This window comes from Hemibagrus wyckioides, linkage group LG24 (genome assembly GCF_019097595.1).
Source record: "Hemibagrus wyckioides isolate EC202008001 linkage group LG24, SWU_Hwy_1.0, whole genome shotgun sequence".
NCBI classification, from domain to species: domain Eukaryota; kingdom Metazoa; phylum Chordata; class Actinopteri; order Siluriformes; family Bagridae; genus Hemibagrus; species Hemibagrus wyckioides.
In genome coordinates this window covers 7914784-7936164 of record NC_080733.1, presented here as the reverse complement: position 1 = coordinate 7936164, position 21381 = coordinate 7914784, and the positions used below count along the sequence as shown (strand labels likewise).

At 39.3% G+C, this 21381-nt stretch overlaps 1 protein-coding gene across 2 annotated transcripts; it reads left to right on the top strand.

Annotated features, from left to right (window-relative positions):
- The first annotated feature begins 1927 nt into the window (after positions 1-1927).
- fbxl2 (F-box and leucine-rich repeat protein 2) lies at positions 1928-21080 on the top strand. 2 transcript variants are annotated; one of them, XM_058378109.1, is made up of 14 exons: positions 1928-2393; positions 5074-5135; positions 5231-5285; positions 5384-5458; positions 5728-5822; positions 5995-6159; positions 12183-12309; positions 14616-14690; positions 15374-15501; positions 15596-15656; positions 15781-15825; positions 18065-18121; positions 18244-18456; positions 19342-21080. In XM_058378109.1, exons 1-14 carry the CDS (start codon positions 2364-2366, stop codon positions 19447-19449), a joined length of 1296 nt encoding a protein of 431 aa, XP_058234092.1. In that variant the 5' UTR covers positions 1928-2363; the 3' UTR covers positions 19450-21080. The 2 variants fall into 2 exon arrangements, with proteins under 2 accessions (XP_058234092.1, XP_058234091.1); XM_058378108.1 differs by having other exon boundaries at positions 15371-15501.
- Positions 21081-21381: the final 301 nt, after the last annotated feature.

Sequence of the window (21381 nt, the reverse complement as noted above, 5' to 3'; positions counted from 1 at the left end):
TAGACTGCTTGCAAATGCTCACGTGTTATATATGCATTTGTGGAAAACAAGTCTAATTTTGTTGGTATAAGCACGTGGCAACACCACATGGCAGCCCTTTAAGAGACGTCAGCCTGAAAAATTGTGGGGCAATGTGAAAGGCGACTGATTACATAATCTGTTCCATTGTGCCAATTAGTGTAAGCCAGTTTTGTGTGTAATTTTGTCTGCCTCACAAAACCAGGTGTAAATTAGCCAGAACCAAAATTCCAGGAGGTGGTGCTGGATCAGATTCAACCCATGACATGCTCTACAACACACTTATCCAGCCTGAATCATACAGCTGTCTCTATCCCCTGGACTTGGATATCCGCCCAGGTAGGAGGTGCTGTATCAGGTCTGACTCCACCTCCTGGACTTTTGGGTCTGCAGTGAAGGATGTTTCTCAGAGCTGTAATAAATAGTCTTCCCAGATGTGTGGATTTCTGAAAAATTTGGCTATTTTTATCATTCTCAAAGATATTTTGCATATTAAACATGCTATATAGAATCACTATGTGATCTGTACAATAGACAGAAATAAGTTGAAGTATTGATGGTAAAACATGGTCTAGAATAGGTAGGAATTAAAATGGCCTTATGTTCTGCTGAAAATGATTAGAGTGCAATGCTAGGATGCTTGTGTTTCCTAGAGGGATTAAATGACATTTTACCTCATAAAACCAGGTCTATACTTCTTTTTCCTCCTCCACCAGCAGTACTTCATCAAAATCACAGACTTATGATATCTCTATTGTCACCGTGTAGCAAGCACATACATCTGCAACCAGCATTTCAAAGAATCTGACTACTTGAAAAACCATTGACCTAAATATGGAGCAACACCTTTTCAATTTGAATGGACAGATCAGTTATCTATGGTCCAGCAAAATATTTTTGACAGTCTGGTTTTGAGGAAAGCCAGCAGTATGTGGGAGACCTGCTTTTGCTACAGACCATGACTATTCAGCTACTCCTCCATGAGATAAGTGAGCTAACTTTCAATAGACAGACAGACAAAATAGAGTAGATAAATAGACAAAAAATATAAAGGATTTGAGCAAGTTTGACAAGGGCCAAATTGTGATAGCTAGATGACTGGTTAAGAGCATCTCCAAAACTGCAGCTCTTTTTGGGTGTTCCCGGTCTGCAATGGTCAGTATCTATCAAAAGTATCCTTTATGTCCCGTAAGTATCCTGAGATACTTAGTCATTTCAAAACTGGGATATTTGCCTTTACATGCACATGAATGTAATATGGAGTTGTCCTGCCCTTTGCAGCTATAACAGCATCAACTCTTCTGGGAAGGCTTTCCACAAGGTTTAGGAGTGTGTTTATGGGTTTGACCATAATTTCTGACCATCCCTCTAGAAGTACATTTGTGCGGTCAGGCAATCATGTTGAACAAGAAGGTCTGGCTCACAGTCTCTGCTCTAATTCATCTAATTCAAAGGTGTTCTATCAGGTTGAGGTCAGGACTCTGTGCAGGCCAGTCATGTTCCTCCACACCAAACTCGGTCATCCATGTCTTTATGGACCTTGATTTGTGTACTGGTGTGCAGTCATGTTGGAACAGGAAGGGGTCATCCCCAAACTGTTCCCACAAAGTTTGTAGCATGAAATTGTCCAAAATGTCTTGGTATACTGAAGCATGAAGAGTTCCTTTTACTGGAAGGCCCAACCCCTGAAAAACAACCCCTGAATTCAATGATTTGGAGGGGTGTCCCAAAACTTTTGACAATATAGTGTATATTTGTAAGCACTAAGTGTAAATTATAGTCTAAGTCGTTTTTTTTCATATAGTTTTTTGGAGTGTACACAGGCCATGTAGATTATCAAAACAATCAGCCACGCGTGCGTTTCCCGCATAAATGACGTCACAGCGCCACTCTCCAATGCCCTGTTAGCACAGGAGTGTATAAAGTCAGGGGCCGGAGTTAATCGACTGAAGACCCTCCGAAGCTAAGTAGCTATTTAGCAGTTCGGGTTTTTACTCGGATTTCATTAATGTAGTTGAACTTTAATCTTTCACTGCAGACCTTTGGTATTTGAGATCGAGTGCGAGCGGAAATGTAGTCAGGGTAGCAACTCGTGAGGCGGAAGTGAGGTTATAGCGCAGCAGCAGCGGTCTGCTTCGTCCATGTTATTATTGTTATTTTGACTGGGATGGTTGGCGGCGGAACGCGCGGACGGCGCCCAGCCCCGGACTCCTCCGGTCTCCGACACAAGCACGCGCGGCTCTCCGTCCTGGAAGACCCACTCTTGTAAAGAGAGCAAAACAAATCCATTAAAAGAAAATCGCCGCTCGCCCAGACTCGGTATTATTGTTGACATCGCGGCGGAGATGAACAGCATCACCAAGGGCAGATTCGAGGTAACGCAGATTCGAGGGGATGTGAGGCCACTTTAGACCTATTTTATTGCCAGTGAGGAAACGGACAAGGGCGATGGGCGGCTGCATGTGCGTGACCGAATATCTGAGGGCGTATGTTTGTGGGTATTTGCATGTGCGTGCGTGTGCGCGTGTTTGTACGTGCGGGCGTGGAAGCCTTGTGTGTTTTGGACCCGAGTGGAGCTCGGGTTTTACATGTCATGACGGCTTGACAGTTGTTTATGATCCCCAGTGGGATCGTTACACAGCGCGGCTGAGCTCTCAGGCCTGAATCCGTGTTTAGCTGGGTTGTCTCGCGCTCTCGGTGCAGTCCGGATCAGGCTGACATTCTGCGCGTGCAGAGTGTGTGAAAACAGTACGCCACCTCTGATAGTATGTGGTGTGTGTGGTTTAGGGGCTTGGTAGCAGGTAATGGGGTAAAGGGGAGTTAATCCGAAATGGCTTCATATGTAACATATAATGCACAATAGGTGGTGCATACGTTATTATTTTTAAGCTGCTTGTATAGGGCTATGTGGTCACTGTCTACTCATTAGTTACTCAATTCATCTCACAGGTGTCGCATGAAGTCTTCATTCTCTAGGATCTGTGTTGGCTCCCAGACATGATGAGTGTCGGTCACAGCATTGTGGCTTGTGTTCAAGAGGCAGCAACATTCCCGTGCAATATTTATCTCTGCAACATTCTCCCCTTGTGCAGTATTTTCTTTTCTTTTCTTTCTTTTCTTTTTTTTTTTTTTTACTTACAGTGCAGTCTCTCTCCCCCCCCCCCCCTTGCAGTGCAATAATCCCCACTTCCATGCATAGCAAGCAGTCCTTTATACAATCCGTACAATTAGATATTTTATTGTATCATTGTGTGTGTAATATGTATATGCACAAGCAAGGCTCAGATTTTTTTTGTACTTAACCAATAAATCCTGAATCTGATTCTGAACAAAAATAATTCCTGGTTGTGAATGATTACGGTTATGTGGGTGTATCCTGCAACAAGACAGCAATCCAAAACATAAGAGGAAAGACAACAATGCAGTTATTCTACGTCCCCCCCCAATACTATACTGATATCATAGTTGATGCTGACCCTGCGCATACAGTGATTCTTTGCAAGTTAAACAAAACATCGTTGTCAGGATTTAAGACACATTGTCAACAACCCAAAATTTGTGGTCAATATTTCACACATTTCGTATTTATCAGTGAATTGGACTGGTACATATGTAAAATCAGATCTAATACTGTTTCAAACCAGAGCCAGTCCATATATCAATACCCAACACCAGATTTGGTGTCTCCCTAGGGAAATAGTCTGAGAATAAACCAAACGCACGAGGTCAAAGTTTTGCCTTGACACGGTCTGTCCTGAGGTCTGATTTAAAGTGCAAAAACAATTTGCATTCCTGGAGCTTTCTGGATAAAAAGCAATTTATCTGTTTTATAATTTTCTACCAAAAACAGAATATGGGTGAATCCTCTGACAAGACAACAAAGATGTTTTGCCAGTACCATTTAAGTCTCTGGAACTGATTGGTGGAAGAACATAACATCATGACAGTTATCTTGGATGACATTATAACAGAATAATATGCTGAATTTGTTGGAAACAGTATTAAAAGCATTCAAGTTGGTTGAGAAACTGTCTATCTCATTTAGACTCGCAATATCATTTTGTTGGCCATTTCTTTTTTTCTTTTTCTTTTTTAACATGCACTACCTTACCATTTTTGTTGAGATAACCCAGGATCATGAGGGACCTATAAAATCTGTGGAAAGCATACCCATTAAATATCTACTTGTTCAAAATACAAATCTTTATGATGTCGTAATTTTTCCTTTGGGAGTATGCAAGCTTTTGCACTGCACTGTAGTATTTATTACAGTGTATCCAGATTTTATGTTACATCAGGTTAGTGGTACCATTATACTGTTTTTTAAATCTTGATGACACTTTGTCTGTACACCGGTCAGGCATAACATTATGAGCAGTGACAGGTGAAGTGAATAACACTGATTATCTCCTCATCATGGCACCTGTTAGTGGGTGGGATATATTAGGCAGCAAGTGAACATTTTATCCTCAAAGTTGATGTGTTAGAAACAGGTAAAATGGGCAAGAGTAAGGATTTGAGAGAGTTTAAGGACCAAATTGTGATGGCTAGACAACTGGATCAGAGCATCTCCAAAACTCCAGCTCTTGTGGGGTGTTCCCGGTCTGCAGTGGTCAGTATCTATCAAAAGTGGTCCAAGGAAGGAACCGTGGTGACCCGGCGACAGGGTCATGGGCGGCCAAGGCTCATTGATGCACTTGGGGACCGAAGGCTGGCCCGTGTGATCCGATCCAACAGACGAGCTACTGTTGCTCAAATAGCTGAAGAAGTTAATGCTGGTTCTGATAGAAAGGTGTCAGAGTACATGACAGGCCAGGGCTGTTTTGGCAGTAAAAGGGGGACCAACGCAATATTAGGCTGGTGGTCATAATGTTATGCCTGGTCAGTGTATATTAACTAAATATAGTCTAACTGAAGCCCATGTCCAGGTGTGTGCTCATCTAAAAGAGTTTTGCTGAGCTTGGCTAAGGACTGGTCAGACAAATTTCCGAGCCAGTGTGTGAAATTTGCATTTATGATTAATGTTACATTTCCCCGCTTATTACTTTCCCACAGGTATTCTCAAACAGCGATGAAGCCCCAATTAACAAGAAGCTTCCCAAAGAGCTCCTGCTCAGGTAGGTTTGAACCTTCACCCATGTCCACAGTACGACGCATTGCGTTTTTATTATCCTTTTTAATACATTTTATCATTGCTCTTTTGTTTCCTCAGGATTTTCTCCTACCTAGATGTGGTTACGCTGTGTAGGTGTGCCCAGGTATCCAAGGTAGGTCCCACATTACGGTTTGTCTCCTTAGGTTAAGAAGGGCATGTCCTTGAAATATTGAGAAATCTGCTCTGTATTTTTTTTCTGAAAATGTGCAGGCATGGAATGTTCTAGCGCTAGATGGAAGCAACTGGCAGAAGATTGATCTCTTCAACTTCCAAACAGATATTGAGGTGAAAGAGGAGATAAAAATTACTATGGGAAATATAGCTGGAGTATATTTGTGAGGCATAGTGTAACTATTTGTGTGTATGCATAGGGGGGAAAAAGTATTTGTTGTCTGTGTGTGTAGGCAATGATTTATTTTGGTTGTGTTTGTGTGTGTAGGCTTAGTACTGGGTCAGGAAGCTTTGTTGCTGAATGCATACACCCTGATGTCATCCCTGATCTCTCTTCTGACTTTTTCCTTGTCTTTGTTTCTATCGCTATCTTTTTTTTTTAGGGTCGTGTGGTGGAGAACATTTCAAAGAGATGTGGTGGCTTTCTGAGACAGCTGAGTTTGAGAGGTTGTCTGAGTGTAGGCGATGCCTCTATGAAGTACGCTTCACTCACAATCACTATTTGCTTTACTTCGCACATAAATCATTAAACTGTTTATAACGTGATGGTTTATAAGACAAGAAGGCTTTTTAAATTTGGTTTGCGTGCACATTTGTTATGTTCTCTCTGAGAATTCAGATTCAGAATGACCTATGCTTATCTTTGGCAGGACTTTTGCACAGAATTGCCGTAACATAGAGCAACTGAATCTAAATGGCTGCACTAAGATCACAGATTCCACCTGCGTCAGCCTCAGCAAGTTCTGCTCCAAACTCCGCCACCTCGACCTCACATCCTGTGTGTCCATCACCAACCATGCACTCAAGGCATTAAGGTCAGTGACAGGTGTTTAATGATCTACTACAAAAACACTCTAATGGGTTTAAAAGGGGGGGATTTATTAGCTAAAACCTGTTTTAGTGATGAATTACTGCTTATTTCAGCTCTGCTTGTTATTTAGCCATTGTCTAAAGGCTAGGAGTTCTTGTTCTGTCATCTGAAGGGATCTTGGTATATTTGTGTATGGCAGTGTGTGTTTTTCTGTCGCAAAACTGAAATAGCCGTAACCTGAGATTAGACCCATCTCCTCATCATATATAAAAATGAAAATGTAATCGCAGTTAGATTTAGTAATAATTTGTAGTACATTGCTTAAGGGTAGAGCTACCATGATATAGGATTATGTAATAAATATATGTTCCTAAAAGAGTTCTCCTATTCAGCAGCGTTATTTCAGAAGCCTACTGAAAGTGTTTAGTTAAGTTTCCATTTTGATACCAGAGATATCTAAATATATCTAAAGTTATCTTTGTGTAAAATCACAATCTATTACAGTCCTGCACCCACCCAGTGTGTAACCCAGTGTTTACAGTAAGGTTGTCATGGTGACTTATTTCTAGCTGATTGGGTTGGTTTCCTGTTTCTCCCATTCACATTCCTAACACTTTTCAAAAGCTGCGCCCTAAGCTTCTTCAGTCTAAACCTGGTGTAAAACCTACAAAACCCAGGCGTCCACAGTTTAATCACATCTTCCTCCTACCTACGCGGCGTGCCGTGATCACTTACGATCAGCGGAAACACCCACATGAGCATATTGCACAGAAGATGAAGTGGAAGTACAAGGCTAATGTATTTAGGGTTTTCTTTAATCAAAATGTTTTTGTAATCTGTGCCAGTCATTGGATTTATAATTCTGCAGTGCAAAAAATAACATGTATAACATTTTGTCAAGTGATAATATCTTGAACAGAGTCAAAATATTATAGGATTTCCTACTGTAAGATTACAGTAAACTGAATATAAGAATATTAGGCTTGTATCTAGACATAATTTGTAACTTTGTTTGCTAGCAATGGAAATTTGAAATGTTTTTAATTTCCGCAAAGAAGCAAAATTATCAGGCAATAGAATAAAAAAAAAATGTTATTGTTAAAATTGTCTAGAAATATGTTGCATAATTGTATATTTGGTTTAGTTCAACCTTGTAATTGGAAATAAAAGATAAATTATCTGAAATTTTTCAGATAATGTCACTGCTAACATTTTTTTTGCAGTGTAAGTATGTTTTTTTCTAATCTGCTGTTGATTTTTTTGTTTACTTTTATGCATCTGTTAACATTTTTCATCCCAGTTGAACGCTTGTCTCCAGTTAGGGCTGAATATGTGAATAAGTGGAGCCTGTTCTGTAGTTTGCCATGTTTGTCGGAGTGCTACAGAGGGCTCTGTGGTAAATGCACAACCAGCTTTTGTTAAATGAAACACCAAAACCTCTTGATACAAACTACTTCTATCTAAGAACTTCCACGGTACATTATGTATAAACTCAGCCAGGGCTCTAATCTCATGGTACACTGCACTGCCATTTTTATTTAATTAACTCTTAACTCCATGACTCCTTCATTAAGACCTGTGAGTTTTTCAGCCTTTGAAGATGGGCGAATTGCAAGGATATAGATATTTAAATGTCTTTCGAGAATGATTGAATTAATGACTTAAAGTATTTTGATGATTTTCTTAATGAATAGAAGTCCAGATCTCCATTACCCGAGTTCCTAACCTTTGCAGAATTTTAATAGAAATCTCACAAACTGGGTTTAACCTTAGGTGACTCTGAGGTGAATTTTTAATAAAAAATGAGGCTATAGTATAATTATTAACTCTTTCAGTCTTTGTTTATACCTGGGGCAGTTTTCTAGAGGTTTACTACTAGCTTTACTACTAATAACTGCTTCAAACTTTCTTATTTATAGCCAAAAACAAATTTTTGAATGTTTTAAGGATTAAAAGTTCACTCTTATTGCAATTTAGTCGTGTTAGTTGCTTACCCAGAGCTTTTGATGCAAGGAATTTTATGTCACTGGATCTTTGCAAATTTTAGTCAAAAATTGATGGACCAATCACAGGAACAATCATTTTCCCAGGATTGAATTTTAATCCATAGATGAAGATGTCTGGTATGTGGTCTGTTTTTGTATTGTGTAGCTTTCGTTTGTGTACTTGTTGTTTACTGGTATGTCTTTACATATATTTCATTATTATGTATAATAAGAGGAAAATGCCAACTTGCTGGGGAAAAAAGGTGAAAGACTTTATGTGAATAATGGTCATAATGAAGCACCTGGGATTCAGCAGAGTCAAACTAAAGCTTCAGCACCTAAAGCATTTAGCATTTATATATCTTATACTGAAGCTTTATCACCCATATGCACAACATTTGGTATCCTGTTGGCCGTGATGGGTCTTTTCCTGTTTCTTTACTATGATTTGCATATCTTCCTGATGTAAGTGTGAATTAAAGGCCAGACTTGAGGGCCGCTCTGTCTGACTATGATGATTCAGACATTCGGTTCAGCCTTACAGTATGTGAATTTAAGGCATTTGGATTCAGATCACACCAGACCTAAACCAAGCTTTCATACAGATGTTGCAATATTTTTCTGTATCAAGAAAACGTTTTTTTATTATTTTTGTCTTTCCAATGTTTTAATTTCACTTAAACAGTTGATGGACTGGAATATGTGAGACGGTAAAACACACACCTGTTCCGAGTAAGCTACCCACAGGGACATGATACTAATTTTACCCAGAATGATCTTATAGTTCAGGCATCGGAAAGAAAGAGTTAAAGGAACTAATTTAACCAGGAACCTGTGTGGGAGTCATAGATGGCAGTGTGCATGTGTGAGTAAGCTTTATGTCAACTTTTTTATAATGGCCTGAAACAGTGATAATGGTGGAATATAAAATCAAACCTACAGGAACATATAGGCAAGGCCAATAAACTGTAACAGAAACATAAGTAGCTTACAATACTGCCTACATAAGAGACCGTACAAAAGGACTGAGGCATGATGGTGCATGTGCTAATTCAAGGCCTCTTTTTACTACACAATTTTTCAGCATTCGGGATATTCCGTTTGGTTAAACGTTCAAGGCATCTGTATTGAAATAGCATGTATTTGTTATGCACTGTTTCAACATGTAGTGAGTGAAACCCATATTTCAACAAAGACCATGTCCGGCAGGTATTTTGATGCAGCCAAAGCAGTATTGTGGTGCGCATCAAAGCTTAAATAAAGTCTCATATAAAGCTTGAGCCTTTCCAATGATGTTAAGAACGACTTATTTAAAGATTTATAGCTATGATGAATATCCTTCACATACCTTAAGAGCTCATGATTAAAGATGATAATCATTCTCCTAATGGTTAATGACCACCCAAACCACTCCACCCCTTTGCATCTCGATAGAGCACTTTCAGTGCGAATGTTGAAGGATATAACTGTATGCAAAATTTACAGTGGAAGTACGCTGAAGTGAATGTAGCTCTCTAAAGTGCTTTCTTTGCCAGTTTGCACTAATCAACTTGTGTATCAAGGATGATCGGTTTAACGAAACCTGAAATTGAAGTTATAAGTATCTAATGGCTGTTGTTAAAAAGCTTTGTTCATTTTTTTTTTTGGTTTTTGTGGCGGATCACAAAATGCCTTCTGCTCACAAAATCTACAGTTATCTACATTTATCTCAGTTCCTCGGGGCATTTAAAACACATGACTTAAGATGATGCAGTATTAGAATGATGTAAGCTTGTAAGACTGGAGATTGCTCCATGGGTAAATAGAGAGAGGTTCGAAAAATAGATTAAAAAAAAAAAAACACTAGGCTGTATATTTGTCTCTGTCACACCAAAGGCTGCTCCTTTTTTGCAGGAGCCTTCAAATATACCAAAGAAATGCAGCCTACATTCTTAACGGGTTGAACTGATGGATCCTTTCTAATGCTTTTGTAATCCACAGTACTTGGAAAATATAAAAAAGCATACTAGTATGCTGAGCGTCTTAGCTACATTTCAACATTTCCAACATTTGTATTGTACTGAATGTATGAAGAAAAGTTCAAGTGTTTCCTGTGAAAAGAAAATGAACAATGGTTAACCTTTTCATCTCCTTCTATTGGTGCTTAAACTAATAGAAATTGTCACTGAGTAGCTTTACAGAAATCCAGATGGAGATTTAGATTCCTAATGAGCAAGCCAGGGGCAATGGTAGCATAGATAATCTCCCAGTGATGACTCAAGGAAGAAACATTGAAAGTTATCAGAATGAAAAGGGAATCCCTCCTCTTGTGGGTGACACCAGATAGTGGGATGATAAGTAATTACTCTTTTATAACGATGTACTGAATATAAAAACAGTACAAAATGAGAATGGAGCAAAAGTTTGGGAAGTTCATATTTTTGAGGTATCCACCCTTCAGGGACCATGCACAACAGCAGAAAGTGTGTCACCAGTGCAGGAGCTCCAAGCAGAAGTAGAACATCAGGATGTATCAGTCAGGTGCAAAAGGAACCACAGCAGTAGAGGTGTGTCATGTCAGACAGCAGAACACGTACAACACTATGGAGAGAACAGATTATTGAGCATGATCTTATTTGGCAGTGTTTATATTGTGAGCGAGGGCTCCGGCAGGTCTAGCTCTAACAGCTTAACTAAAATGAAGAAACAGAAGGTACCGCAGGCATAACAGCAACCTGGGACATAATAAACCATGCAGCTTCACTGTCCACAGTCTGAGAGTGTTTTGTGTGAGAGAGTGGATAACACCATCCTAACACGGGATGCCACAGATCTGCACGTTGTCCTGTGTGATGCATGGCTTTCTTATGCCGTTGTTAAACCTCGTCACTTAGCAACGCTGAGAAGGGGTCTCACTGAAAAGCGCTACTGAGAGGAGCACCGCATATACTGCTGTCCAGCCTTGACACAGCTACTACTCAAACACAGACCATTAACAAGCCTTTGAAAGTAGACTGACAAATGTGGAATCAAACAATTTGAGAAAATTGTATGTACACGGTAATAGATAATAACACACTAGACTTTTTAAATTGCATACAACATTTAGCCTGAGAGGACCATTTCACAGAAACATGGCTTTTTATATAAAGCAGCTTCTCGAAGATTACTAGCATTGGCTAAAACTAATATGTGCCCAGAATAACACTTATTTTTGCAGTGATGGGAACTGAAGTGTTTTATCAGTTATATTTTTAACCATTACTTGGTTGATCTGTTTGTTTTTTTTTTTTGGTCACAGTTTCTAAAATTGCCTAAGATTACAGGGTTATTTTTTGCAGCACAGGGTTCAATTAGGTGTTTTTTTTTTCCACACTCTTTTGTGTGAGATCTTTGGTGAACTACTTGAGCTACACTTTTGCATAATAACACACACGGAAAAAGCTAATGACACCTTTAAACAATGCTCCTGTTTTGGATTTCAGAAAATGTTAGACATGCCACAACAAGGCATGATATTAATGAATAATTAAGAAATTAACTGTAATTGACTGAAGTTTGTTTTAATGCATTTGCTATACATTTTACTTATGTGATGACTCGGGTTACTGCTCTGTTTTAAAAGTGGCATATGACCTAAACAATAAATCTTTTTTTTTTTTTTTTAATTATATATTACTGACAAAGGTTTTCATGAATAATGAAAATCAGAAGCAGTATCACATCAGATATTCACTGAAATCAAAATAACTCACTGTTTAGTATTAATTTGACTAAGAAGAATCGGTTTGTGTGAGCTCTTGTTTATTGCTTTATTGCCCTGTATCATCATGTCCCCATTATTAGTCTAAAACTGTAATATAAGAATATATTCCAGTTCAAATAAGATTTACGTACAATTTGCATTTGTTTTTAAAGAAATAGCTAAGTGTAAGCATGTGCTTTATTTAAGTACAGCACCACACAGCTACAGTAACACAGAATACACCACAGACAGTAAACCTGTGTATGTGTGTGTCTTGGTGTTAGTTGTTGTCTCCAATCATTGATTTGTGCATTTCAGTGAGGGCTGTCGCATGTTGGAGAACCTGAACCTGTCCTGGTGCGATCAAATCACACGTGATGGCATCGAGGCTCTCAGTCGTGGCTGCACCAGCCTCAAAGCACTGTTCCTCAGAGGCTGCACACAGGTACACACACATACACACAGAGAGCACACTGTGCGTACATAATACCAGTTACATATGCAATTATGTTACATAAGGCACATATTTACATATAACATTTACCAGAAGCAGTGTAGAACACCTTAATAACCCCTTATGCTCATTGCTGAAACATTTCAGCCCACATGAAGAGCAGTAAATTCCCCGGAGCTATAAGTTAACTTTGCAATATATAAAGAAGATGATGCCAAACTTACAGCAACACCTTTATGGAAATGTAGGCCCGTAAGGAAAAAATTCTTCTTTTTGTTCAGTATATGGTTTATGTGTCCAGTTTGTCTATGGGCAGACATGATGTCCATTACCCACTGAGCTGCTTAGACAAGAAAACACCCTCGTCTTACTTGCTATTCCAATTAAAATGCTGGCTTGAAGAAAGGATGGTTGCCGTACGGTCCAGATATCACTGCAGACTACATAAATCTGTAGGTTTAATAGACTTGTGAACTGAAGATTGACAAAATGTGATATAACCTGTGACATAACACTTACATTCAGCCACAAGAGTCACCTGGCTTCCAACATGTATGGAGCAAGTTTATCACCAGGGTATACAACTCTACAGATGTCTTTGCTGAGGTGAAGGGTGGCAGGAAGGCACTTCGCAAAGACACCCACTTCAAGTCAATTTCACAAACACATGAAATATATCTTTGGGATTCAACACACAAGAGTGGTCTCATGTAGGGAACATGGCGGATGGAGGCATTTCACTTCCTTTAGAAAGCCCGTAATAAATACTCCCATTACATACATGTATTATTATAGGATATTTTCCAGAATTATTGGCACCCTTCCTGAAAAAAAATGTATTAAATACACAAAACTTAATCAAATTTTCCACTATGACTGAAAAAGCTATTTATTATATTTCTAACTATCATATTTCATTAGCTATGTATCATATTTCTATATGTCATATTTTAGAATATCATTCTAATTTGTAAAAGAAAAAAAAAAACCAAAGCCTGTAAAATAAATGGGGGACTTAAACACTTAACAGAAGTCAGACTGTGTGGTCTTGCCTGCCAGAGGCAGTATGACGTAGGTTGGTGCTTTATAAGCACTGGAAGGTGGAACCAGGGTGCGGTGTGGATAATCTGTTTTGCTGCGCTGGATTCATACTCTTTTTCTTTTTTTTTTTAATTTTATTTTATTTATTTTTTACCACCGCCTTGACTAGTCTTAACTTGTCTGCCACCCCTAGTATACACAAAGCCTCAAAAACCCATCTTCTGCAGTGTTCTCTACAGGCTAAAACTTTGGAAGCTACAATAACCTTCTAAAAAAAAAAGCATGTCAGTTGTATTTTTGAAGAGATAACAGAAAGGAATTTATCTTTAACATACAGCGATCAGGTGTAACATTAAGAGCAGTGACAGGTGAAGTGAATAACACTGATGATCTCCTCATCATGGTGGGATATATTAGCCAGCAAGTGAACATTTTGTCCTCAGAGTTGATGTGTTAGAAGCAGGAAAAATGGGCAAGAGTAAGGATTTGAGCGAGTTTGACAAAAAATTGTGATGGCTAGACGACTAGATCAGAGCATCTCCAAAACTGCAGCTCTTGTGGGGTATTCCTGGTCTGCAGTGGTCAGCATCTATCAAAAGTTCTCCAAGGAAGGAACAGTAGTGAACCGGAGAAAGGGTCATGGGCGGTCAAGGATCATTGATGCACGTGGGGAACGAAGGCTGGCCCGTGTGATCCGATATAAAAGATGAGCTACTGTTGCTCAAACTGCTGAAGAAGTTAATGCTGGTTCTGATAGAAAGGTGTCAGAATACACAGTGCATGATGGGTCAGGGCTGTTTTGGAGGCAAAAGAGGGACCAACACAATATTAGGCAGGTGGTCATAATGTTATGCCTGGTCAGATCAATCAGCGAACTTGGTTAAATGTATAAATGTGTAATAAAATGAATTTTATTCTCATTTATATTCATTTTAATGTAATAACTACTTCATTGTAAACCTAATAATAGACACCTGACTATATTCAGCTTGATTAACTGTGTTGGTTGTTAAATCAGGAGTATGTAGTGAAAAGCTAGTCAGTGTTAGAAACAAAGAAATATTTTTTTCCGGTATAATGCAAATAGAATTTAGCTAGATTTGTTGGCTTTTTTTTTTTAGTTAATAATTCGACTTCACTGTGGAAATACTTTTGAAACCACCTGCTTGCTCCCACACATTTAGCTTGTAGTGTCTTAACCAGAGAATGGTGAAAGTATGTGTGTTTATGTGTGAGCAGATGTGTGTGTTTTTCAGTTGGATGATGCTGCACTGAAGCACCTTCAGAAGCACTGTCCTGAGCTCATGACAATCAACATGCAATCCTGCACAGTAAGGCTGGGTTCATTCATTTTTAATGCATCTTCCTGGACACTGCATTTCTGATTATATATTTTCATGTTTATTGTAAGTTTTAAACATACAATAATAAATGATCAATTATCAAGAGTATATAAGGTATATTCTACATCAATTTTGGGTTGTAATAAACATATGGAAGATAATGAATATAGTGGCTATGACTATTTAAAAGTGCAATCTTTAGTACATTTTTCCTGCAGCAACGTTCTGTGCAAATGTGGAGGATTTATCATATTTTTAATATTTTATGACTGACAATAAAGTTCAGTTCACATTTTAAGCATTCCTGTGGCACTCTTATTTTGCATGCGTCACCTTCCAGATGTGCTACGATTAAAACTTACCAGCTCTGTGAGATATCCAGTCTCAGGAGTGAAATATTATCTCCTCTGTGCTGCCCCTTTTTTAATGTTTATTTCATTGTTTTATTTGAAGCATGAGCTTCATAGAAATCATACACTTTGCCCTGGGCATTGTGAGCTAAAAATCACAGTGTGCCGAGTACAGTAATCATTTTCTTTGTGTTTCTATTTATTTATGAGTGCAACATTTATTGCAACGTTTTTTGCTAAAGCAAGAAAATTAGCTAGTTAAAATCGGCCCATCTGTATTTTTATTTATTTATTTATTTATTTGTCTGTATTTTTTAGCAGATAACAGACGAGGGTTTAGTGAGTTTGTGCCGAGGTTGTCACAAGCTGCAGATGGTGTGTGTGTCTGGCTGCAGCAACATCACGGACGCCTCCCTCACTGCGCTCGGCCTCAACTGCCAACGGCTAAAGTAAGGCTTTACATAAATGCGCATGCATTCTCACCCACCGTTCTCTCATGTGTGTTTTTTTCTGTCCCCCCCCCCCAAAAAAACAATTGGTTAGGATCCTGGAGGCTGCCCGCTGCTCTCATGTGACTGATGCTGGTTTTACTGTTCTGGCGAGGGTGAGTGGATTTAATTACATGCACACAAACACACACTCTTAGAGACATTTACAGCATAAAGAGCATCTTAAAGGCTGAATTTAATGTTACATTAAATGTATTGTTTGTTTTTTTTTTTTTACAGAATTGTCATGAATTGGAGAAAATGGATTTAGAGGAATGTATTTTGGTGAGTCAAGCAAGAATAAGCAGTAAAAGACACTGGTCATGTTTGCCTCCTCCTGTGTAACCATACCAGATGTTGTCGAGCAACAGTCACATGTTTTGGCACACCAACCTTTATTATTTATTATTATATTCATAAGCAACAGTCCTTTCCAGCCTGAAATACTGCTGGAATTGGACCTCATCCAGCTGCAGCTCCTGTACCAGCATCTCGTATGATATGATGCTTATACAATACGCTGGTGAATTTTAGATCCCCTCCCAGACTGCTTCATTTCAGAGGCAAGAAAACTGATTTCTTTTCAAAAGTGAAACGCTAGTTGCACCATCCACTAATAAACGTTACTATGGCAACCAGTAGTAGGAACACCTACTGGCGACTTCATAGCACAGAGACGGGTGACATGCAGTGATAAAAATCACCGCATATGTGATTATACACTGAGGAGCTAATGGAGAGGGAAGGTTGGACCTGCTACCTTAGGCCATACATGATAAAACTGAAGTAGGAGGGCAATCATTTCATAATATAAACTCATACTTAAGAGGCTTTTCTATGTCAGACTGCTTAGGAGATTTGTCGTTAGCCTAAAATAAGTCTTAAATAGATTTCTGTGAGTGAAAGGGAGTGTATTGAGTATTGAGTGTAAGGAGCAGTTGCTGCTAACTCCTGTTTAAGTGTACTGCCTCTGAAATTATCAGCTGTGAACTATCACCTCTATTTATACACAGAAGGGAAGGCAAAAAAAGTGTTTAGATGTGTTTTAGTGGGTGACTTTTTAAAAGGATTTATTTTACAAATCGACAGGGAAGCCTCACAGGCAGAACAGCTTATTTTTCTAAATTCAGCCATCTATTAGACTTTTTACAATGATATTTAGGGCATGGGAGTTCAGCTGTATTTTATTGCTGTAATGAATGAACAGTTTTGTGTGGTCTCGTAACTTGTTTTGTGTTGGGTTTAGGGTAATATACCCCCTGGATAAAAGGTTCGATTTCCACCTCTGCCCTGTGTGTGTGGAATTTGCATGCTTTAGGGGTTTCCTCCAGGTGCTCCAGTTTCCTCCAGCAGCCCAAGACATGTGTTGAAGGCTGATTGTCATCTCTAAATTATCCGTAGCGTGTGAATGTGTGTGCAGCTGTGCTGTCTGTCCCACACCTTGTGCTTTAAGTCACCTGGGAACGAATCCAGGTTCCTCGCAACCCTGTTCAGAGGGAGGATGGATGTATTTACATTCATAGAGCACTTTATTAGGAACACAGGAATATTAATACTGGGTAGAGCCTTCATTTACTCTCAAAACACCCTCAGTTCTTTGTGGCATGGATTCCACAAGATGCTGGAAACATTCCTTTGAGATTGTTGGAATGATTGTATTACACACTTCTTGCAGTTTTTCTTGGTGCACCTTCTTGCTGATAAATCACCCATCACCACCACCACATCCCAGTCGCTTCCACCACATTCCAATTGCTCATATATTCAGATCCATGGACTGGGAAGGGCACTACCGTTGCTGCCAAATTCTGAACCTACCATCTGTGAGCCTCAGCAGAAATCAAGACTCATCAGACCAGGCCACATTTTTTTTCTCTCTTTTATTATCCTGTTTTATTGAGTGACCACTGCAGCCTCAGCTTTCTGTTCTTGGCTGACAGAAGTGATATTTTTATGTAGACTTCTGTTGTTGTAGCTCATCCATCTCAAGGTTTGATGTGTTGTGCATTCTGAGATGCTTTTCTGTTCACCACATCTATACAGTGTGGTTATCTAAGTTACTGCAGCCTGCTGCTCAGTGGATGGTTTTGGGTTTTTTTTGTTGTTTGTTTTTTTTGCAAAGTCTCAGTCTCAAGCGTTTCTAAGGAAACTCTTGAGACACGTGTGTGTGTGTGTGTGTGTGTGTGTGTGTGTGTGTGTGTGTGTGTGTGTGTGTGTGTGAGAGAGAGAGAGAGAGAAAATCCCAGGACATCAGTTGTTATTGAAATACTGAAACTAGACTGTCTGGTAGTAGCAATCATGCCTCTGTCAATATCACCGATACTCTGTCAGTATCACAATTACTTTCTTATTCTGATGGATGAAACCCCATGTACATATCCATTAGTAGAACCTGGAGGGTGGGTGTGTGTGTGTGTGTGTGTGTATGAGGTAGAGAGAGAGAGAAAGAGATTTATTTTTCTTCTTCATAATTTACTTTTTTAATTTAGTTTTTTTTTTTGTATTTTTGTGTGTATTTTTGCAGGTCACTGACAACACACTGGTTCAGCTTTCAATCCACTGCCCTCGGCTCCAGGCCCTGGTGAGTGCCTTCTGTTTAGAATGTGCGCTCATGCGTGATAAAAGTATACGGAGAACTGTTTATAAGATTACACGGGGTAATGAACTTTTTCTTTCTCTTGTTGATAATCCTGCACGTTGCAGAGCCTTTCACATTGTGAACTGATAACCGACGACGGGATTAGACACCTGAGCAGCAGTGTGTGTGGACAGGAGCGGCTGCAAGTTGTCGAGCTGGATAACTGCCCCCTGATCACAGACATCACTCTGGAGCATCTGAAGAGTTGCCAAAAGCTCGAGCGCATCGAGCTTTACGACTGCCAGCAAGTCACTCGCGCCGGGATCAAACGCATCCGAGTGAGTCGTCGACTGCTGCACTGACTACTGACTACTGAAATATAGATTGCTGGAACTCTGCCTTAGTATAATGAATTGGTTTATGTTTTTAATATTTACGTGTTCATCTATCTAGATTATAAATAAATTCTTACAAGAAAGCCAGTACACATTGGTTATATGTTATTGTTTCTATAGTAACAACTTAGTTGCAGGGACTTCTTTTGCATCATGGACCTGCTACATAATCTAAACCTAATAATAAAAGCATGTTCTTATACATCACAGAAACTAATCACTATTTATATGACTTTCTTTATACGACTAAGTCTTCAGGAGTAGTTTCTCAGTACCATGAGAAGCTGTGTTTTGTTCTTATTAGCATCAAATGAGAGGGAAAAAAAATAACAGTTATAACAAAGGTGATGGGAACTGCAAATAAAAACATTATCATTATTAACATTATTATTTTACATTATCATGTCAAAAGCATAAACCAGCTTGAAAGATGTCAAAACAACCCCAGGCCCTTATGTAACATTTCAAGGCAAATATGTACCTCAACCATGACAGAATGGGTCACTGAAAATCTGTATCTCTGTCTGTATCACTGTACACTGTATGGCCTAAAGTATGTAGACACCTGTTTATTACATTCATAGGTTTTTGGTGAAAATCCCACCCCAAAGTGGCTCTTCCACTCCAACCCTGGCAAGCCTTGCATTGTGCACAGGGGCATTATCATGCTAGAACAGGATACAAAGACCATACAGTTTTTTGTAGCAACAGCTTAAGGAAGAACCATATAGGTGTAATGGTCAGGTGTCCACATACTTTTGACCATGTCGTTTATACCAGCATATCTCCAACCAGTACTGGTTTTTAATGCTGTTACTTCTTCTCTAGGCTCACCTCCCTGAGATTAAGGTCCACGCCTACTTTGCACCAGTCACACCCCCGCCCTCGGTGCATGGAGGGGGCCAGCGTCTTTGCCGCTGCTGCGTCATACTCTGACAGTGGATGGGGCGTCTGAAGCATGCCGTGGAGAGTCGGTCTGTCAGTCAAACTCTAAACCACACCTTGCTTGTGCTGGCCACTCCCACTAAACTCTACAGGGGTGTGGCTGGGAAAGGCATGGTTGGATCACTGAGGGTTTATCAGGCAGCAGGATGGAGCTACACAAGTTATTGAAAAAAATATATATAATTAAAAATACAAAGAATAATTACTATGTAAAATGTGACCTTTTTCGAACGGAATCCACAAGAAGAGAGTGGGAAAAGCCACCTTGTAAAATATTTCACATTTGGATTTATAGGAAACACATTTGTGGAAGTACTTCAAGCAGTACAACATCGAGCTACTGACTACAGAACCTTGTCTGTGTGTGGGATGGTCTCCGAGGGCTTGATGAGAACCAGACAATGTTTACTTCTTCATCCACTGTTATCAATTTTTCGAATGCATTATTTCCTCATGACGGGAAGCGCTACATCAACAGGAACGATAAGCGAGGAGCAGGACATGGAAATTCTGTATTTGGACTCGGAGACTTTTACGGTAATTCAAATATGTAAAACAAAACATAACACTACAACCAAGCAACCTGTGTTCAACCTGGAATAAAGTGGTTTCTGTCAGTGCTCAGCATTCTTTACAGAAACTGATCAAAAACATTTTGATGAATCTTGATACATACAGTAACATCTTTCTATATTTGGAAAGAGCTGGAAATGTAAGGAAGAGATGGAGTATATATGTGGACAGAATGGGGCTCATTCAGATTTTTAGGCTCTATCAATGGAAATGAAGGAATATTAGGAGCGACTTCATTTCTTTTCTTTCGTTTTTTTTTTTCTTCTTCTCCAAAATCATATTTACTGAAGAAGTCTAATGGAGTAGATAAAGATGAATTTTAAGTTCTAAGTGCAATATTTCAAAGGCCCAGATTTTTCTGTCCAATGTGAAATGGTCTTCTTTTTACAGTTCCCTTATACAATCTTGCTTGCTGCCTATTACTGCAGTATTATTTAACAGACCAGGATACAAAATGTAATTTTCCATTACAAGTTCCTCCCACCCCCCAATTTTAATTTCCCAAATGCACATATATAATCTGCATAATGTACGCTTGTTATGTAGTTCTGAGCACTGAAAAACTGAATGCACCTTGGGCCGCATGTTACTAATGCAGATGACTGTTGAATTTATTGCCTAATCAATAATGATGGCTTTTGGGTGCGAGTGCCTTTGATTTTGCAATGCTGGAATGGGCATGGGGAAATCCAGCCTCAGAGATAAAAGACTCAGGTCTGTAATGTGATTCGTCAGATCTTTTCCTTTCCTGCTTCGTCGATTGTCAGCATTGAAGAACGCGGGAGCAGCAGCATAATACAGGTGGTGGACCACACACAGCAAGCGAGCGCTGCATCCATGTTTGGTGGGTTATTGTAGTTGCTACTGAAGGATGAAGTGTGAAGTGTGTAATTTTTCAGCAATGTAAAGGACAACCCCTTTCCCTCATCGCTCATTCAAATTCCTGATAACCATTTGGGGAAAAAAAAAAAAAAAAAAAAGCTACCTGACTGTCCTTGTGTTCTGGTGTTACTGTGACATTTCTTTAAATAAAAGATCTGAGCAGTGTGTCACATTCAGTGTGGTTCATATCACCTATTGTACTTGTTTCCTGTTGTACAGCTGAATAACAAACACTCCCCTCCAAATGTATTGGAACAGGGTTTTCGCTGTTAAAGATAAATATATGACAATGGAACAGAGTTTTCATTTCCAAAATATTTACAGCTTGATGCTAAGCAGTTTGAACATAGCACCATTGGTAACAGGCCACCCAGGTTTTATATTTTCAGAAGTATTGGAACAGGCAAGTAAAATAAATGCCAGCTATTTGGTTGCATATCCCTTGCTAGCAACCCACTGATATCACCA